Source organism: Astatotilapia calliptera, chromosome 6 (genome assembly GCF_900246225.1).
Source record: "Astatotilapia calliptera chromosome 6, fAstCal1.2, whole genome shotgun sequence".
In the NCBI taxonomy this organism is placed as follows: domain Eukaryota; kingdom Metazoa; phylum Chordata; class Actinopteri; order Cichliformes; family Cichlidae; genus Astatotilapia; species Astatotilapia calliptera.
The window spans coordinates 12,416,460-12,437,193 of NC_039307.1; the positions used below are offsets into that span (position 1 = coordinate 12,416,460).

Genomic DNA, 20,734 nt, shown 5'->3' on the forward strand with positions numbered 1-20,734 from the left:
TGATCACCCGTGTGTACACCTGTGAGCATGGACGCGCTTGTTTTTTGTTTTTTAAAAGGTTCCTTCATGTAATAATCTGCTAACTTCAGTGTCACAGAGTAGTGTGAGAAAGTAATTAAAAAATAATATTAACAGTGAAATACTTCCTATAAAATTCCTCCACCACATCAAAGACAAAGTCTAACGTACACGTATGCAAGGAAAAATATTCCTGCATTCCGTTTTTAGTCTGGTTCTTTCTTCCAGCAACTCCAGGCCGATCTCTTGTGCTGGGCCTGGACATGTCAGGACACGCATACCCCGTGAACATCCACAGAGCTAGTGATTTATCTGTGTGACTTTTGTGTGCTTTAATCACGGACAAGGAACACACACACACTCATACAGGCGCATGCACAGATGCAATGACAGGTGGGGTTTGCAAATGCAGCATGTGTATGTGGGACAGTGGTGCATGGGTGCATGAGTGTTCGTGTCCCTGTAGCCATGTTGAAATCAGGGTCCAGGGTCCTCTTTGAAGGTGTGTTCATGTACACAGACAGGCACACATGCACTGACCAGCTGTTTCTACCCTTTGATGTCTGCACTTTTTTCATTCTACCAACCATAGTTGCATCTCTCTCTCTCATCATTCCCCAGCGCAGCTTTCACCTTTTCATCTCCTATAACTGCAGCTTTTTTAAAAAAAAATAGAAATCCTCTGTCAACGTAATGTCACAGTTTGTGCAGTCTACACAATTCCATAAAACCTTCCTTGCAAACAATCCCTTTTTGCAAAACAGCCCACAATTTACTATTAATGCATTCTAAAATTGATTTTTTAAAATTCGGTAATCCTTAATAATGATCAAAAAACTAATCACAGAAAACTCTATTGGGTGAAATTTGATTCAATTTAATTGTGATTTATGGAGCAAATCACAACAACTATTGCCTCAAGGCACTTTATATTGTAATGTAGACATCACAGCATTAAAAAACCCCAACAATCAGACCTTTGTGCAAATGGATTGATTAGACTAGATTAAAAATCTATTTTGCAAAAGTGTCTTGGCCAAAATATCTCACAACTTGCACTTCAGTCATATTTTCTTTGATTTGAAATCCACTGTTGTAGCGTTCGGTGCCAAAATTACAAAAAACCGTGCCACTGTAAAAATATGGAAATATTTTCAAATGTGCGAAAGATGGACCTAATTTATCTTTCAAAGATGGACCTAATTATATGAATCACACTAATTGATCTGTATCATTCCTGAGCACATCTGACTTCCAAAGTCGTTTGACAAGTGTGGTTTCTGCAAAGGTGCAGGAAAGCATATTGTGCGCTGGACTGCTTGAAGAGGTGAGTCTTGGTGTGGTTCAGTTAGATTTCATGTAGTATAATCATGAATGTTCACCCAGTACAGCTGCCTTCATGAAAAACTGCTTTGTTAAGTAGTTAACAAATGTATATAAGGCATGTAAGGATGGTGTTTCACTGTCTATAAAATGTCCCCAATAAAGCCAAAAAATGCATGAAATCCTGAAATTCATTTTTCTCTTGAAGTGTGATTTTCAAAGGTGCGTGTCGGCACTGTTTTATGAAAGCGAGCCTACGAGTTAGAGACAGGAGGCTGGATTGTTACGAGAAGTGTGAGTGCATGTCAGCATGGGAGCAGGGACAATGTGCTTTGGCACGGAACAAGGCAAACATGCCTGGTGTGAGTATAGCCTTAGACCTTGTTTTTATTTAGTCCTCAACAAAAAGTTCTGTACGTCTGTATGTCAGTGAGGTATGATAATTATTGTTTAGATTTACTTTACTGCAGTAGGTATGTTTCAGCAGCAAAACATACTGAACAATGCAGAAATCAAAACGTCTTTTCTTTCATAAACTTTATTAATGGCGTCTCACAGGGAGGCTGGTGCTGAAACAAGGATCGGTTTCACACACACACACAATCTCTTTCAACAAGAACACACACAGAGATGTAATAGAATTACATTAAACAATTTTTTCCATCATTCCAACACAGCTGAGCATTTGAAGTATTTGCACAAGACCTAGTCTCATCTGTTCACTCCTTGATGTACTTGGATTTTTCCAACTTCACAATCAAAAACAGCTGTAAGAGTTTTTTTAATAACTTATTATATGACATGAATAAGACGCAAACCACTGTTTTGGTTAATATTTTGTGAGACATCACACATGCCATTATTAGCAAGGCTTGTGGTGAGCGAGTGTACTAGGTTTGAACTTTTTCACCTTTAGAGTATCATAATACAAATGTGCACATATATGCCTGTTAATACAACATGTGAACCATCTCCCCTTTCTATTATGACTTTCTATAATTACTGTTATTCTGCTTAAAACCAATTGGGCAATTTGGGCAATACCATTATCTAATTTTAGCTGGAAACATGGGGTTATAGGGTTAACCTCTCCACTAACCTGGACTTTTTTTTTACCCTTTTTATTCAAACAAAGGTTAAGAACTGTGGGATAATCTTTTATGCAAATTAGAAATTTTGGAAACAAATAAATGCAGTATTTTTCCGACTAAGAACAATCTCCGGAGTAATCCTTATTTAAAACATTTAAGCATTCCTTTGTTACATCTAAACTTGTCTACTGTACTGCTTGGTATACTGGAATTAGTCATCTATTGCTTGTTTTTAGTATTTTTTTAGTAACTAGCCCAAAATGCTGTCGTCAGATTACTGACTGGGACAGAAAAGAGAGAGGACATTACTCCAGTGTTAGCAGCCTTGCACTGGCTCCCTGTGCATTACAGAATTCAGTATAAGCCTTATGTGGTCTTGCACCTGCATATGTGGTAGATATGATGTGCCCTATACTCCTTTGAAATTTTTAAAGTCTGTGTTTCAGTCACTCCGGATGATCCCACAGTCAAAGTGTATTTGTTGCACCAAGACCTTGGAATGAGCTCCTCAGTCACCTGATACAGACGAGAACTGTAAGCTAAAGACATACCTCTTCTGTCAAGCTTTTATAAACTTCTGATTTCTGAATTAGCTGCTGTTGAGCTATTGAGTTATTGCATAAACACTGTACATACATGTAGCATACATTTTTTAGGAAACTATTTATTCTAGTTTTTTATAAAGCAGTTTGGTTTTAATTGTGCTATATAAATACAATTTACTTACTAACTACACTAATAAGGTTTCATTTTTACTATCCCTTCCACAAAACTAATTTAAACCAAATTCAACATGTGTCTCTCTGCATTGCCCCAATTAAAGAAACAAAATTAAAAGAAACACTGATAATTAATAATAATTAATTTTAAAGATGTGTACAAAAAAAATAAAAATAAAAATAACGAAAATTCATATATTAAATTTTGAAAAAAGCTTTTTATAAACTGATCAGAGTGCTCAGTGCATGAAAGGCACAATTTGCTTTTTTTTTGCAATAATCAGATAAATTTGGTCTTTACATTTTTTAATCACACAAGTAATGAAACTGGCAACACCAGGTGTAGTCTTGCAAAAACTGAACTGGTTTCTGAGAATCAACATTTAAAATAGCAGTGTGGGAAACAAGTCACGTTGGTGACGGCAGCACCTCAGATCATCAAAAAGCCGTGTTTTTAACCCAACATTTTCCCATGTTGTAATCTTTCAACCATCTTCCCTTCATCTTGGAGCCATTAAGACCTTCTAGGGTTACTTGGTTTGTCTGTGGCCTAGCAGAGCCCCAGAGCCCCAGTCTTTGTCCAGATCCAGGCAGCAGGTGAATAGGATGCCCATGTAAGGGGCCTCTCAGCCTAGATACACCTGATACCTGGCTCAGACCCCCACAATAAAATCTATCCACCACCTAACCTTCCAAAGACCTGACTGGACTCCTAAAGCCCCCCAACTTCTCTTGACAGCCTGCCAGCTGCTTCTTTTTTTTGGTACGCACAGACTCACAACAAGAGTGAAAGAAGTTATTGTTGACAGTATCGGCAATGCAGACCCCCCACCACACACACACACACACACACACACACACACACACACACACACACACACACACACACACACACACACACACACTCTGTATATTGTACGTATGTTCTTAGTTCTGCCCCGTCTCTTTTTTGTATGTCTATGTGGGCTCTGCCCTGTTGTCTGAGCCTCATATCTGTGTGAACTCTGTGTTCACCTTTGAAGTTCTCTACCATGCATCTCTGCACCCCCTCCGCCCCGCCCTGTCTCTCTCACTGCTTTGATTCCCTTTCTTGTTACGGGGAGTTGGCTGATCCACAGATAATGCCACTTGGTCTCTCCGAGGCTGCATGTTACTTGAAAAATACAAATCAATGTATAATTCAGGAGCAGAGCCTATACAGCTCAGAGCCTAACTAAACTTTGTTAATTTGTGGATTTATTTGCTTAAGTATGCAGCCACAAATTAGGGCCAACAGGTGCGCAGGCTAAAAATGGGTTAATAAAATGGATTGATGGGTAAGAACCATGGCACCATTACTGGACTGGGTTAATTGGTGCACTTTTTCCACAAACTCCACGTTTTACAGCGTGTCACCAAGGTGCTGAAATAGCACAGCTGCTTTGAAAGCACACAAATGGATTAAAACAAGACTAACATTTGCATGCTGATGATAGTTTGACTGGACTGGCCCAAGAACAATATAATGAAACGTCTTCATTCCCTTTTACTACATCCACAAACAGTTATCACAGGTGTTAACTATCGCACATCTGTGTCAAGTTGGCACAGCAGTATCTTTCTTTTCAGGACAAAACGCTGTACTTATGTTGCCTTCATGTTTCAGGAACACTCTTATTTTTGGTTTGACCTCCTGTGCAGTTTACATCTTTGACTGAGAAAAATGAAAACTTAAATTGGATTTCTGCAGTGAATAACTTTCCTGAAACAGTAGCTGTGATTTTATCTAAAATGGAAAATTCAACCTTGACTTTGAAGCAGTTCTGTATTCTCACCAAGCATCAGTGTAGCATAATAAAAGTCAAAAACCTTCATGAAATATTCTTTTTCTCGCTAGTTCACAGAGCCAATGTAAACATTTCAAATTTCCTAACCACAACTGGTCTGACTGCAGCTGGTATCAGTGAACAGCCAGTTTTTTATAATTCATCAAAATAAATACACACAAACTTGACCGATTTTGTGTTTACCGCAACATAAACTTGGTATATTTATACATATTAATGTAGCAACATGGGAAAAAATCAGGGAATTATCTGCTAAAAGTACTGTATAGACATGTGGTGTGCATGGCTGCACAGCAGGTATGCTTAGCTCTCCGGATTTAAGCATTTCAATAACATGAAGGCAGAAAAGTCTGTTCAACACATTTGACATCAGAGGAGTATGACGGCAGGGCAACACGATCCAGGCAAATTGTTTGGTTCTCCCCATACTAAAGCCTGACTACTTTATATCTTTTTCATACAGTACACCAGAAATGCAAAGAGCTGCATTGAATTGCATTTTTTTAAAAATCAATTTTGGTTACTAATATTAAAGAATGAAACGATCCGTTAATTAAACCCAGCTAAAAAAAATGTATTCAGTGTTTCTTAATTTTTCATATATTTTTTTCCTTAGTTGCCTGATTGACAGTAAACATCTGTTGTGTATTTATGTGAATGTCTATGCATTTATGTGCACACGTAACAGTGTTAATGTGTAGTTTTAAAGTAAATGATGAATGGCTTTCGATCTCCCAGCTGTTGAGTCTGTCTATATAGACCAACAACTATGGCTTTGTCAGCAAAAAGAAATGATCCATCAACACACACAAACACATGCACACACACAAACACAATTCTGCAGCCTGGTCAGTAATGAGTATGATGGATTGCACCTGAGGTGTGTCATGTCTGGGATATTGATAGGCAGGTATTGGAGGGCCAACATGAAATATTAATAGGCAGGAGCTAAATGCAGATCTGACATAGAGCGAGAAGGAGAAAGAGAAGGGCAAAAAAGAGAGATGTTTGAAATGCAATTGGTTGTACCTGAGGCTTGATAGCAAGTACAAACTGTGCATAGTGATAAAAAAAAATGCAAGCATTCATGTAAGTTTGTTTGAGAATTTGAAAGATGTCTAATATCAGTATCAAATTTTTGGTTTTCTCAATGGAAATTCCCTCCATGTTTGACACATCTCACATAAACACACACACTCAAATCTCTCTCTGTCACTCTAACCCATATCCTGTTGTGGTTCTTGCTCTCTCCTCGGCTTTGATATCTGAGAACCGCTGACTTTCACAGACAGACAAGGGACACCTTTGTCTTTGCCACACTGCACGAGTGTTTGTCATCGTTTTTGGAAATGCGTTTGTTCGACTGCGTCCAGGCCATTTCTAAAAAACAATAGCGACTAACACACTTAGAACAAGTAAAGTCCTGCCAAGAATCTGTCCTTGGTAATGCACTTTAAACAGCAAAGAGGGCTGCAACATATCTCCCCTGCTAGAAGTGGGGAGGGCATGTTATCTTGATGTCTGTGTGGGTGTGTTTGTGTGTGTGTGTATTGATGCAGCACTGCAGAGCAATCTATACTAATGATTTCCCATAGACACCTCAAGTTGTTCTGAGAATCGGGGAGGATGGGAGGGAGAGAAGTCAAAAGAGACGAACGATAAGATAGATCTATAGGGAGACAGACTGAAGGAAGGTAGGGCCAGCACGGAGGAAGGGAGGGAAGTTGTAAAAGGATTATTACCAATATTATCACACTTAATGCACAAGCCACAGTTTAAACATGTGCTACCTTTTAAGCTGCAACATTGAGAGCCCTGCACAGGGTTTATAAGCCATAAATGATGACGTTACTAAAAGGTAATGAAATACTTAGAACTTTAGACTTACCTTTTGCTAGTAAGCCATTAACTGTCATTATTAGGATATTAGGGAGGCTTTTAGTAAAAATGTTATGTATAAATGTTGTATAAAGGTAAATGGTCACCTTTACTTATACAGTCATAGACTACAGAGTAGATACACCTGTTTAACTGTTTAACACAAATATCTAATCAGCAAATTGTAGTACAGTAACTCAATGCATTTAAGCATGTAAACATAGTCAAGAAGGCTTGCTGAAGTTCAAACTGAGTTCAAACAGAATTGGGAAGACAGGTAAAATCACTCAGGATGTGGCAGGTTTTTGGCTTATGACAAGCTGGTCTGATTATTTCAGTAATGGCTGATCTACTGGGATTTTCACATTTTCACAGCCATTTACAGAGAATGCTCTGAAAAACTTCCTTGTTGATGGCCAGGGGACAGAAAGACAGAGAGGCAACAGTAACTCAAATAAGTAAAAAATAACTTGTAACAGTAACAACCAAAGTATGCAGAAGAGCATCTCTGAAGGCACCACCTTCAAGTAGATGGGCTACAGCAGCAGAAGACCATACGTGGTGCAACTGATGTAAGAATAGGACATAGGCTACAGTTCACACTGACTCATTAAAAATAGACAAAACAAATTTGGAAAAATATTGCAACAACATTGCAAAGCTCAAATGACCTCAAACTAGTTTCTTGAACAGTGACAGTGAGTTCACTGTACTCAAATGGACTTCAGAGTCACCAAACCTGAATCCAGAAGAGCGCCTTTGGGATGTGGTGGATTTTGTGGAATGGGAGATTCAGATGTGGTGTCGGTAAATCTACAGCAACCAGATCAACCATCATGTCAGTATGGACGTCTGAGATCTCTGGGGAATGTTTCCAGCACCTTGTTGAATCTATGACACAACGAAGGCAGTTGGGAAAAGGTTCAAACCCACTGGTAGTGATGTGTACCTAATGAAATGTTTGTTGAGTGTAAATGGCAATTCTCATTCTAGCAGCTGCTAATAAATTCTTAAATGCAGTTTGTAGTTTGTAGCCCAGATGCTGTACCAGTAAAAGCTGTACCGCTCATTCAGTAACAAAAATCTTGGTACTAAAAATCTTTTAGAAATACCTCACAACTGACCAATAAAGCATTAATAAACAATGCATTAATCACCGTAATGATTATGTGTCTTTTTGTGAGCGTAAATGTCATGCTGCACTTTCATCATATAGTAAAAGTTGTCCGTGCCATTAAAGTACACTTAACCTGGTAAAAGGAAAAATATGAAAGGGACTGGTTTTACAGTACTGAAAGTCCCCAAATATGAGAAATCACTTTGCATGTGTCCACAAACTCTGCCTATATGGCAAAATATTAGAGGCGCATTTTAAGAAACTCTACTTTCTTCATATATATCATATTGGCCTTGTCGTTCTGTTTGTTTCCCTTGTCTATATCTACCTCTGTCTTTCTTTCCCTTCTCAGTTTTTATCTGTTTAGCATTTCTAATATATATGTTGTGGGTTTTTTCATTAATTACTAAAATGCATTTATTGTGTTTGCTTGCTTTGTCATTTCATTTGAACTTTTTTGAAATGTTTTTATTTATGGAAAACTGTTAAAATTGAATTGAAAGTGATATTTAGTCATTTCAGTACATTTTTACATCTGTAATTTGGTAAGAAATGTTTTTATGATAAATTATAAAATTGAACTAATACTTTTCTGCTAAGGTCTGCATTGGAGTTCCTGATATATGATACTGTGTTGTGTAAGAGCAAGCGTTCCTGCTAACTTGTATGTGGGCTCTGTATGTATGGTGTGACTGTGTGAATGCCTTGAACTTGCACAGTGGAATTTCCTCCAATCACTCCACATTGTTCACACGAACAACGAGTCAAAGCAACAGGGCAGGACAGAAACACTCCACACCCTCAGGGGTGTCTCTGAGGAACCATAAGCACTTCCAGGTCAAAAGTCCAACAGAAACACACACATGGTAGCACACTCTAATTCACCAGGTAATTGTCCAGAAAGTTCACATTTCATTAAAGAAGTGGGTCTTCATAGAGAGGGATGCTTTAAGTCTTTGTGTTTCTTATAACACTTTTGCTGAAGGCTCACAGCTGCTTGGTTGTCCACTCAAGGACATTCTGACCTCTCAATGACAATAAAATAAGTTGTCAGAGAGCATGAGAAGTCATTCATCTCTATTATCCTCTGTGGTTTCCTGCATCTGACAGTAACAGTGAAGCAGGACTGAGAAAACAGCAGAGCCGGAGAAACAGACACAGGGAAGGATGACACAAATGGAGAATTTACATTCTTTTTCCTTGTTTTATAATTAAATTTTTAATGATTCATTCGAATGACTGACACTGATGTATAATATTCAGTATAAAAACCTTTTCAGTATAACATCTGCCTTGTAGCTGCTTGGTGACCTTCTCAGTGGGCTATACAGGTGGGCAGAGGTCGAGCTGCAGTGGGCTGAGCTGTTTTATCTGTATATATAAAGCACATTTAAAGTAAACCTGAGCTGGATAGATTTATGTTTGCATGCCCTATTTATATATATATATGTATGTGTGTGTGTGTGTGTGTGTGTGTGTGTGTGTGTGTGTGTGTGTGTGTGTGTGTGTGTGTGTGTGTGTGTGTGTGTGTGTGTGTGTGTGTAGAAGAGAGGCAGTTGGTCTGGGAAAGACTCTTGAGGTGCTGCATTAGAGGAAACAACTGTGATGAGCATTGTGTTGTGCGTTTGATTGTAGGCGAGGAAGTAGAAAAAATTGGTGTGTTTATACAGCACAGTACAGCACATGAGTCTGAGCCCTTACAGTCGCATGACCCTCTGCGTGTGTGAGTGTTATCAAGAGGAAGTGATTACTGTATAACTTGGTCAGAGGGAAACCTCTGACTATTGTTCGGCCCTTCCTGGTCATTACAGAGGAAGACGAGACTCCATCACTGTCACTTTTTCTCTAGCTAGCTTTCTCTGTCAGTGACTTTCTTCTCTTTCACTACTTCGATCTATTTATTTTCTCATTTTCACTGTTTAGCTCCACCTTTTTTTTCTTTTTCTTTTATTCTTCATACTAAAATAAACAGCTGAATTAAAACCAACTGTTCGATAGGCACGAACTAATTAATTATACATTTAAAATCTTCTTTTTATTTAGCAGGGACTTTAACTTCGTCACAGTTCTTTTGATCAAATGCAAGCAGTTTGTCTGTTATGTTGTGCTGCCCTCTGCCGTCTAAGATTAATCCTACGCAAAAGCGTCTGCAGCCCCCAGAATTTCCAGTGCGAGGAATTTAGGCTGCTAGCGTTTAATTATTTCTCATAACTGTGTACATATATATATGTATTATTATGCATGTATCATGTGTATTCCAGAGTGCATTATAGGAAAAAAAATATTTAAAAATGGAAATCCCCAGCCTTTAATTTGAGCTATGATCCGTATAAAATTAAAATCTAGTAAAGGGCAGTCTGTAGTAGAATTACATTTTTTGCTTTTATTTTATTTTATTGTTTTTGCGAATATTTTTAAAAGAAGCAGTTCGTTCTATTCTTGCTGTAGACTGAAAGTGACCTTGCGGGAGCCCTAAAGTTCGTTACTTAATTGAAACCTGCACAGCTGCGCTTGAATGAATCAGCACGACTCCTCCAATAATCACATCTAACTTGATTCACCTGAGGCGGCTTTGACAAATATAATCACCCGGCGGTTGGTTTCACTGAGTTTTTATTTCAGGAGCTTGGATTACTGTGCGCTCAAAGGCCAACATGCCCACCAAAAACGTTACCGACGAACGGCTCTCCAAATTTAAGAATAAGGGGAAAGATCCAGCAGTAAGTTGACTATGATTTTTTTTTTTTTTTAAATTTATTTATTTTTTTAGGTTCTATGTAATGGGTTATTTTATCTGAGCTACACCATCTACTCCTGTAGAAACTTCGGGAGAAAAGGATCACGGAATGCGTGGAGTTGCGCAAAGCTCACAAGAATGAAAATTTCTTGAAAAGAAGAAATATAACGCTGTCGTCCATCCCGGACGAGGAGGCCCTGTCTCCAGACTACATCCCCAACGAGCTGGTAAGTTTCCAGAAACCTTTAATAACTCTACTAAAACTAGCACAGACTCTAACAACATACCTGTAATCCAGGTGACCCACTTATCCATTGAGGACATAATTAAAGACGTGAACAGCGACTGCAGGAAGTCCCAGACCCGAGGCTGTCAGGCAGCCCGGTGAGTGTTCAGGGATGATTATGATCTGTCTGATACTGTCTTCAAATGTAACCCTTGCTTTTTGCCATCTCACAGATGATTACCAGCTCAGTCTGTCTGTAAAGAAAAACATCAATTTCAGGGATCACATGGGACCTGTGGGGAAACCGTAATGGGCGTTTATACAATGTTAATGACACCCAAGAATTTATTGGGTACAAGTGAACTGAGCAAAGTAAAGCCTGTACCTTAACTTTTATTTTTTTTTAATCGTCTCCTCAGGAAGCTGCTTTCTCAAGAGCGTAACCCTCCTCTGAAGGAGATTATAGATGCTGGTTTGCTGTCTAACTTTGTGTCCTTCCTGTCTATGGACGATGAGCCAACTCTGCAGTTTGAAGCAGCTTGGGCTCTAACAAACATTGCCTCTGGGACCTCTTGGCATACACAGCAGGTATTAAAGCTGTCTGATATTAATGTTATGTTGGACAGATTTCACAGTAATCTACCAACATGTTGGATATTGTCAATATTCAACATATTATAGTCACATGTCTGCTTTGGGTTTACCTTGTAACCTCCTCAAGCCATTTTCAGAGCAGACTAAATGTGTGTGTCTACCCTCAGGTGGTGGAACATGGGGCTGTACCAGCTTTCATCTCTTTGCTGTCCTCGCCAATGCTGCACATTAGTGAACAGGCTGTCTGGGCTCTTGGGAACATTGCAGGTTAAATCTTAAATACAATGTATTGTCATGTCTGGCTTTGCTCTAACAAAGGGGGGTGTTGAAAATGGGAATCTGAGATGAGTTTCAAAAAGCGCCTCAGTTGCTGAGTAACTCTGTGGTCTTCCCACTAAACAAAGGAATATGGAAAATAAAATCCAGTCCTCTACTTCAGTTTCATTGTTATGCTTACAATGTAACTACTCCTCAGGTGATGGTGCAACTTATCGCGATGTCCTGATTGAGTGCAATGTCATCCCAGCTTTGTTGTCTCGAATCTCTCCAGACACACCGGTCAGTTTTATGCAAGCTTTGTTTGTGTTTGTCCTCTTTTTCTGATAACTTCTAAATATTCTGGATTTGAGATTGTCCTGCACTTGGTAGAGTCTAGGTTTAGCTTTGCACTTAAACCAGTCATGATTTGGCAGTGTGGTTAAAATGCATTATGCTGAAAAATCTATGGTTTTAATTTGTCAAACTGAAGTTCCCACAAAGGAACTTGACTGCCTTTAACTGGTTCTAGTGTATAGTAATTCATGTTGATGGCTTTCAATGCCAATGAGTGCATCAAATTGGTCAAATGTGATCAAATAAGTTCTAATGAGGAAGATTATTATTAATAATACTTCAACTGCATGATTCTTCAACTAAAAGCTACTAAAATAGTATTATCAGATAACTAGTAAAATGGTGAAAGAAACTTCAAGTCTAAACTGTAATTGACTCTAACTCTAGGTTGGCTATTTGCGTAACCTGACATGGACTCTGTCCAACCTGTGTCGAAACAAGAATCCATTTCCACCCTTGTCTGCAGTCCAGCAGGTAAGATCAGGAACTGTTGTATTGACACGTGATCAGATTGCACATCTTAATTCCAAATCCACCAGTTGATAAGCTACATCTTCTGCTTCTGTAGATGCTTCCTTCACTGGTCCAGCTGCTTCATCTAAGTGACAAGGACATCTTATCTGATGCATGCTGGGCAATCTCCTACCTTTCTGATGGTGACAATGACCGCATTGAAATTGTAGTGAAAACCGGTATTGTTCCTCGACTGGTGGAGCTCATGAGTCACCAGGAGCTTGGTGTCATGGTAGTGTATATACACACACCCCTACTCTGAACTTAAGGGTCTGTCACTTGAGCATAAGTTAAAAATCTGACATGAGATACGAAGATTTAATACTTTCCCCTCTGTCATTACTCAGTGTTGCATTTGAATATGAATGATCACTTCATATACTTTTTTTTTTTTTTTTTTTTTTTTCATAAATCTTTGACAACCAGACCCCAGCTCTCCGCTCCATTGGGAACATAGTGAGTGGCTCTGACCTACAGACTGAGACTGCAATTGATGCTGGAGTTCTAAATGTCTTACCCAAGTTAATGAGGCATCCAAAGGCCAGTATTCAGAAGGAGGCAGCATGGGCCTTGTCCAACATTGCTGCAGGTCCATGCAAGCAAATCCAACAGCTGATCACCTGTGGTCTGCTTCCTCCTCTAGTACACTTACTGAGAAATGTGAGTAGCCTTCAATCTGTAGTCTGAATTCAAAGTGTAAAACTGTGTACACCACCTTTGTGTTTACTGGGTTACTTGATCCAACGTAGTTTTAATGAGCCATCACTCTGTGGATAAAGGCCACAATGAAGTGTAGGAGTTTAGTTCTTTTCCAAGTGAAGTTGTGATAAATGGGCTGAAATCAACACCGAAAGTTGGCACTTAAACACTAGTGCCGTTCAGATTCTGAGTAAGCTAGCCATCAGTATGTTAGGTTCTTTTTTTTTTTTTCTTTTCTTTAATACAGAAAATTGTCCAATTTCACAAGTAACAATGGGCTTATCTGTTCAGCTGCCAAATATTTTATTTTTGTAAATATTCTTCCTCGTCTCAGGGTGACTTCAAAACTCAGAGGGAAGCTGTTTGGGCTGTGACAAACTTGACTAGTGGGGCTACTGTGGAGCAGGTAGTCCAGTTGGTGCAGAGTGGTGCTCTGGAAGCAATCATCAACCTACTTCAGGTCAAAGATGCTAAAGTCATTCTGGTCATATTGGATGCCATAAACAACATCTTCATGGTGAGGGCAGAAGATGTCGCAGATTATAAAATGCATTAATCTGGCTAAATTAAAATGCAGTGAGATTTAAGTCTAAATGATACTATGTTTGGTGGGGTTGGCTGTGACTTTTTCAGGCTGCAGAAAAGCTTGGTGAGATGGAGAAGCTTAGCCTGTTGATTGAAGAGCTGGGAGGACTGGACCGCATTGAGATGCTGCAGAACCATGACAATGAAATGGTGTATCAGGCTGCACATAACATAATTGAGAAGTACTTTAGTGATGTAAGTCTTAGCTGTGTGGATGAACAGTTATAATGTAAGCCTTAAACTTTGTAATCTGAAGTTGGGAACTTGTACTAATATTTGTATTTTATTTTTGCATTTTGATTTGAAAGCTGACTAAAAAATTTTTTTTTTTTTCTCTCTTCCCCTCTCGATCTAGAGTGACACTCATGGTGAGAAGGTTGATGCAACAGAGGATGAATTTGCTTTTCAAAGCCCTGATGTCCAGAAAGCCTTTGAATTTTAAAACTGACTCTGTATGTTTTGAATTCATGTTGAAAATTTGAATAAAGGAATGATCTCAATGGTACTAAACAGTCATGGGTAACTTGGGCAAATCTCATTGCACCTGTGAACCACAGCAAACTAAAATGTCACAAGTTTTCCAACATTTAAAACGGTTAAATCTGCAACTTCTCAAGTGTAAACTTGAGTAAGGGCTAGACGTCAACTGCATTGCTGGAATTCGGGTTGCTAGTTTCACTTTACTACTTTTCTGCGCTGTAACTTATTCTGTATCACTCTGGGCAAATCATTAGCTTGCAGAAGACTGACAAGAAAATTGGCCTCAGTTAAAGGTGCTTTATTTCTGCCTCTCGAACATTTGTGGCACTCTCCTTTATCCCGTCCCCACCTGCTTCATCCACCAGTATCTAAACTGTCAGGATCATGTCCTGCTTCCTACAGTTGGTAGTGACTCTGAAGTTTATTAAAACTGAACATGAGTTGGCAATCCCTCCTTTACTGAAATTTAAGCATTCAAGTCTGGCTGACTACACTCTGAACTAGTAATTCAGACACTCTGACGTGCAAAAAGTATAATGAAGTACACTTTCCACCCCTCACATGCACTGTGAGGAAGTAGAAGACTAAGTCAAAAGCATGAATTGCCAAAGCCACCCATCCTCTTCACATACCACTGAAATGTAGTTGAGATGTGGCTGCACACTGATCACAAACTACAGCTTTGCTCTGTAGAATAGCATTACAGACAACCTAGCTAACAGAAGGGACCTATAAATAAAGCATTTTCAGAACTTTACAACTAGAGAATTTTTAATTACATCATTACAAATAAAGAAATTTACACATTTCCTTAAAGCTAATACAAAATAACATTTATAAAAACCAAGATGTGAAAATTCACAATGGTCAGACCAGGCTGAAGTGTGTGCACTGGTGCATCTGGCCAATGCTCTTTGATAATGTCTTTATCAATTGAAAATTGATACTCTTGGCAGACTGGCACTGGACTGACTCCCAGAATGCCTTGAGCATAAAGCCATGATGAAAACAAAACTACAGCAGGTGATGTGAACTTCTAGTCTTAGACATCTGGCAACAGCTGCAGACTTCTTTCATAACTGCCCTCCTAAGATATGACTTTTTCTAAGAAGGCAGCAGCTTTGGAAAATGTCCTATTTGTCACAAGGAAGACCTACAATTTTTTACACAACATTTTACACAAGTTTCAGTATCATGCTTTCCTTGACTTGCCAAATTTCAAATGATGCAGAACAATGAAAAGCAATGTGCATAGGTATGGCTAAAAATACAACTGAGTCAGCAATCAAGCTAAGATGTGCAACAGCCATTAAAAAAAAGAACTTACTGCTAATGTGTTGAATACAATGGTGATTTTGGCCCCTATTATGTGATCTAGGTGGAGCATTTTATTGCTATTTATTATAAATGGAAAAAATACAAATAGGAATTTGGAAACTTGCGTTCCTGTCGAAGCACCAGACATCAGTCTTTAACAGTGTTTGTGGACGTGTGTCTCTACATTTTCTCATAGCTAAGCTCATGTCCACAAGTGAGGCACGTTTTCTTGTAGAGGTCTTCCTCTTCATCTACAACCTCTTCTGGTCCGTACTCATGCTGGTGAGCGGTGGTGTTTTTGGTCCACATACTGCTCCTTACTGCTCTGCGTAGCTCTGATACACGCACAGAGACACACAGCTGATGTTTAACAATGCTCAGTGTAACCCATTTGGGAGGGGAGAATTTTGGCTCAAAGCAAACACCAACCTTTGACCTTCTTGTTGAAGCGTTTTTGTTTCTGCACCTCTCTGTTCTCTTCTCTTGTTTCTCTGGCTTCTTCTAGAGCTTCCTCTGAACCCCACACCTCCATACATCTTTTCTCCACCTGTAATATACAAAAACCTTTTAGCAGGTCCATAGACTGTACAGGTAAGATGGACACTGGCACCATGATGCCCCCCTTGGAATTGTAAAATTCTGCTTTAAAGTTGAAATTTAAGCATTTCGCTGCAGCCATCTTTGGTTTTGGGTTGAAGCTAATATCTGGAAAACCGAGGACTAGTCAGCCACACTGTAGCTAGTAAATTCTAAATGTTTAAAAGTGATTAATAAGTTACTAAACCAAGTGGGAACTAAGTTTTTTTTCATAGATCTTTTTGTAACCAAAGGAATCGCCCCCTGCTGTCCATTAGAAAGACTGCAAGTTTAAATCACTTTTACCATCTTCTTCACTTTAAGATTATGTAAAAGAGACTTTTACATAATCTACAAAACATACACCCTAATACATTTCCTGAACATTTAGCGGTACTTTGGTTTACTCACACCTCAGCCTCTCATTTCTTGGGTAATAGTATTTTCACATTATTTATGTTATCACAAATCTAATGACTAACGATTTTTAACACACAGTGTGTTAAAATTACAGTTAATTGGTAAGCTTGTGTCATAAAACGTGTGCATTGTAAACTTAAAACAAAACAAAACAATTATCTGCTTGTTTTTAGTGAAGATTTACAAACCAATCACTTCACTTTTTTTATATGAATAAAGTTTCACATACATTAAGCTTTTTAAGACAGAAATACTATATTTAAGTTCACAGTGAGCAGTCTAGCCACACAACACTGAATGCTAAAGAATATTAGCATAACGTGAATATAGGTTAAAAAAGTTGTATGAACTGCCCTTCGCATATTTTCATACCTGCAGCTGGAGGTAGAGCTTCATATCTCCCCAACGTGGGTTATGGGGGTTTTTCTTCAGTATAAACCTGAGAGGAGGCTCCCTCTTGTCCAGGTCACAGTCCTTCAGCAGGTAGCGCTGCTTAGCCTCAGTCCTGGAGATCAGCTTGTGCTTTTCCTCATTGTCCCTGAAAAGGAAATAGGTTTAAAATAGATCTTTAGTTGTACGACTATATAAAACAAAGTTGACAGTTATACACAAAAAAAGTTTGAGGCAACTAAATGACCAAAACATTGCACTTTAAAGCCCCTAAATACATAGACTGTGATGGACACCAACACAAAATGTTTAGGTATCTTAATGCTTAATATAGAATGCACAAGCAAATACAGTAAATGACAGCAAATCATCCTTTTTTTAAATTTCGTCATGATGAAGCCTTAGTTTAGTTTTGTTTAAAAAAAAAAGGTTCAGTACATGTAACATGTAACATGAGGAGGTGTTAATTCATCCTCCAAATTCTTCCAGATCTCAGGGAGCATGACTGTAAACAGCTGTTAAACACTGGAAATCAGTGAGGCTTGCAGGTGTTTATGGTTCAAAGTTTTAAAATATAAGTCACCAAATAAATCGAATAAATATAAACGTATTAATTGTGCACACAGACTGCAGCAAACACATCAGGTGTGTGTGTGTAAGTGTATACCTGCAGTTGTCGCACACAGACAGGTCAAAGCTGTTGCTCAGGTACGAGTCCATAAAGGGTTTCTGACATTCATCACACATCAGGTACTCTGGTTCAATCACTGGAGCTGAAAACAACGCAGACCCACAGTGATCAAGAACAAAGGTAAATACAGTTTTTCTCAAATGTTAAAACACAAAAGCCAATCCTGCAACCCAAATGACCAGTAGTCTAAACACATTTACTAAATGTAGCCACCATATTCCAGTACCATAAACGCATGTCACATGAAGACACAATTCACAAAACACAACCCTCTGTACTCATAAATCTAAACACATTTTTCCTTGCTAAAACACATGTTGCAAAACAACTCTGCTCATATTCTCAAATGAAAGCCCATGTGATGCAAAATGCTTGCCACAGTCACCAATCTTTGAACACAGGGAACACACCTGGCGTCATTCACTACACACAATGACTCAAAATTGAAGACACTTGTTGCTAATGCTGTACCCACATGTAAAAGCAAGTTCAGAGTGCACAGTATGCTGAAGAGTCCAAACAAACACAATGGATGAAGGCAGAGTCAGGGGAAGAGGAATTTGATGCAGAGGAGGGAGAAGAGCTGGCCCTGGAAGAAGAGGAGCAGGCCAATGAGGAAGAGGAGTTCAAATGAGAGGAGGAAGAGGAGCGACCAACGAGGAAGAGGAGAAGGCCAACGTGGGAGAGGAGAAGGTCCAGGAGGGAGAGCAAGACAACCTCGCACCATCATTACGGACGAGATGCGAGCAACAGCTCAGCGACATGATGCCGCACAGTGATTGTGGTGTGTGTGTGGTGTGAATAACGTAAATAAAAAAACTTCACACGCTGTTCATGTTTTCAAGATTACTGTTGTGTGCAATAGATTCTGTTTTTGCATTGAGTTGTGTTACAGTAGTGTACGTACATGCAGGATTTTCTATAGATTTATACTACTCATATGAAACTCACAAATCTAAATGCCTAATCCTCTGCAGAGATCTACGACGATCCGTTAAAATATGCATTGGCAGTTATGAAACAAAGAACCTTCTCACAAATTGAGCATTGTGTTTTCAATTGTTTTGCTGTAGTGTGTAATGCTGTGTATAGTGTTTACAGTTTTGACAGCTTCGAGCTGCTCTCTTGGTGTGGGAGTTTGAGTTTTGCAGTGGGAAGGTGTGGTTGTGTTTATGTAGCTTTAGAGAAGGGTGTTGTGTTTGGACATTGGGGGACCTGGTGGTAACGTTTGTGACATGTGTTTTAGCATTTGAGAAAAACTGTAATGTAAGTACGAGACGAGCACGTATTTGTCTAACTAAACACACACCTGGCTGATGCACCACTACCTTGATCGTCTGCTCTCCCTCTATATTTCCCTCCTCGTCGATAAAGAACCCAGCTCCCGAGTCGATGGTCTTGGAAACTTTGGCCGCTGTTGCGCCCTCCACAGCGGACAAAGGACGACTCGCAAGACGGGCTTGTCGGAGCATCAACGCCCGCTGCCGGTTCCTCTCGATTTTAGCCCGCATCGCCGGGGAAAGCTCGAGTTTGGGACTCGAAGCACCACCATCCACTGTCTCGGCCTGTGACGGATCCATGGTGCTCTCTAAACACAGCGATCACGGCAGAGCAATGAATTAAATTACTCTGCAGAACTTGCCCCGGTCCCTCTCGCTCCATGCAAAGTCCAGCACTAGATTGTTGTTACAAAACTGACAGCTGAATGCTTCCGGCTTCTTTTTCGTTTGGGTCTTTTGGTGATTTTCAAACAGCTTTCGGGGGCAATACCGCCACCTTCTGTCTGACCCCGTGTGGAGTAAAGCACACCGCTATCGGACTAATAGTAACTGAATTCAAAAACGTCCACATATCTATTTATTACACTTTATATAATAAAATATTGCATATTCATTTTGATTCTTATGGCTTAGTGATTGTAAAACCAGAAATTCAATATTTCCAATTATTATTATTATTATTATTATTATTATTATTATTATTATTATTATTATTATTATTATTATTATTTTCTAAACTTAGTCAAAAAGAAAGGATACAATGTATCCTTAAATAAAGCTCCCAATGAGCCAGAGTTTCTTAAAATGTTTCAGTTACTCTTTAGTAACAGCTATCCAGACTTTTTCTTCATTCAAAAGAATTGTCAGGCCTGAAACACATACAGTATCTGAAAGTCATGTCTTGAAGAAACAACAGAGACCAGACCCAGGGCCTGACAGGTGTATATGGTCCTTCAGTAGCAACAGGGTTTATGGACCTGATGGTGGATATTAGGAAAGAAGAGCTAAGCAGAGCCTACAGTCATTTGTCAAACACAAGGGAGGCACTGTTATTGTTTGGTGTTACATTTTAGTCAGCGGTCTTGTCAAAATTGATGGATGTACAAACAGAAAAAGTATGGTAAGATTCTGATCCACTGTGTATTATCATCTGGAAAACATCTGATTGGCTGCTCAGATTGGAAGATCAGATTATCTACTAATCAGAAGATTGGTGTTTTCATTACTAGCTGCTCCAGTCTGCATGCCAAAGTATCCTTGTGGAAGATACTGAACCCCGAGTTGCTCTCAGATGCTTTCGTTGTAGTCTGTATAGAAAGCACTTAGGTAGAAATAGCATTTTAAAAAATTGTATGAATGGGTTTAAATGGGTCCATGAGTAATGTCATATAAAGTGCTTTGAATACTCGAGTAGAACAGTGCTACATAAGAACCAGACCATTTACTATTAACAATGATCCCAAAGACACTGGTAATGCAGCGAAAGCATTCCCAAATAGAAAAACACACATTACTATCAGTCATGAATTGGCTTCCCCAGAGCTCAGACCTCAATATTAGTGAAGTTATGTGAGATCATCTTGGCAGAGAGTGGAGCAAACCAGCAAAACACCGCCAACATCAAAGAAGAGCTTTATATTTG

At 39.1% G+C, this 20,734-nt stretch overlaps 2 protein-coding genes across 2 annotated transcripts; one reads left to right on the plus strand and one right to left on the minus strand.

Annotated features, from left to right (window-relative positions):
* The first annotated feature begins 10,520 nt into the window (after nucleotides 1-10,520).
* On the plus strand, nucleotides 10,521-14,448 carry kpna7 (karyopherin alpha 7 (importin alpha 8)). The gene is made up of 12 exons (XM_026170365.1): nucleotides 10,521-10,692; nucleotides 10,793-10,936; nucleotides 11,008-11,093; nucleotides 11,355-11,523; nucleotides 11,697-11,796; nucleotides 12,005-12,087; nucleotides 12,529-12,615; nucleotides 12,710-12,886; nucleotides 13,081-13,314; nucleotides 13,688-13,870; nucleotides 13,987-14,133; nucleotides 14,294-14,448. The coding sequence occupies exons 1-12, from the start codon at nucleotides 10,627-10,629 to the stop codon at nucleotides 14,378-14,380; spliced, it is 1,563 nt and encodes a 520-aa protein (XP_026026150.1). The 5' UTR covers nucleotides 10,521-10,626; the 3' UTR covers nucleotides 14,381-14,448.
* Nucleotides 14,449-15,166: 718 nt separating this feature from the next.
* xpa (xeroderma pigmentosum, complementation group A) lies at nucleotides 15,167-19,543 on the minus strand. Its single transcript, XM_026170366.1, has 5 exons — nucleotides 19,122-19,543; nucleotides 17,789-17,894; nucleotides 17,104-17,269; nucleotides 16,165-16,282; nucleotides 15,167-16,070 (listed from the first exon to the last, which is right to left on the minus strand). The coding sequence occupies exons 1-5, from the start codon at nucleotides 19,390-19,392 to the stop codon at nucleotides 15,916-15,918; spliced, it is 816 nt and encodes a 271-aa protein (XP_026026151.1). The 5' UTR covers nucleotides 19,393-19,543; the 3' UTR covers nucleotides 15,167-15,915.
* Nucleotides 19,544-20,734: the final 1,191 nt, after the last annotated feature.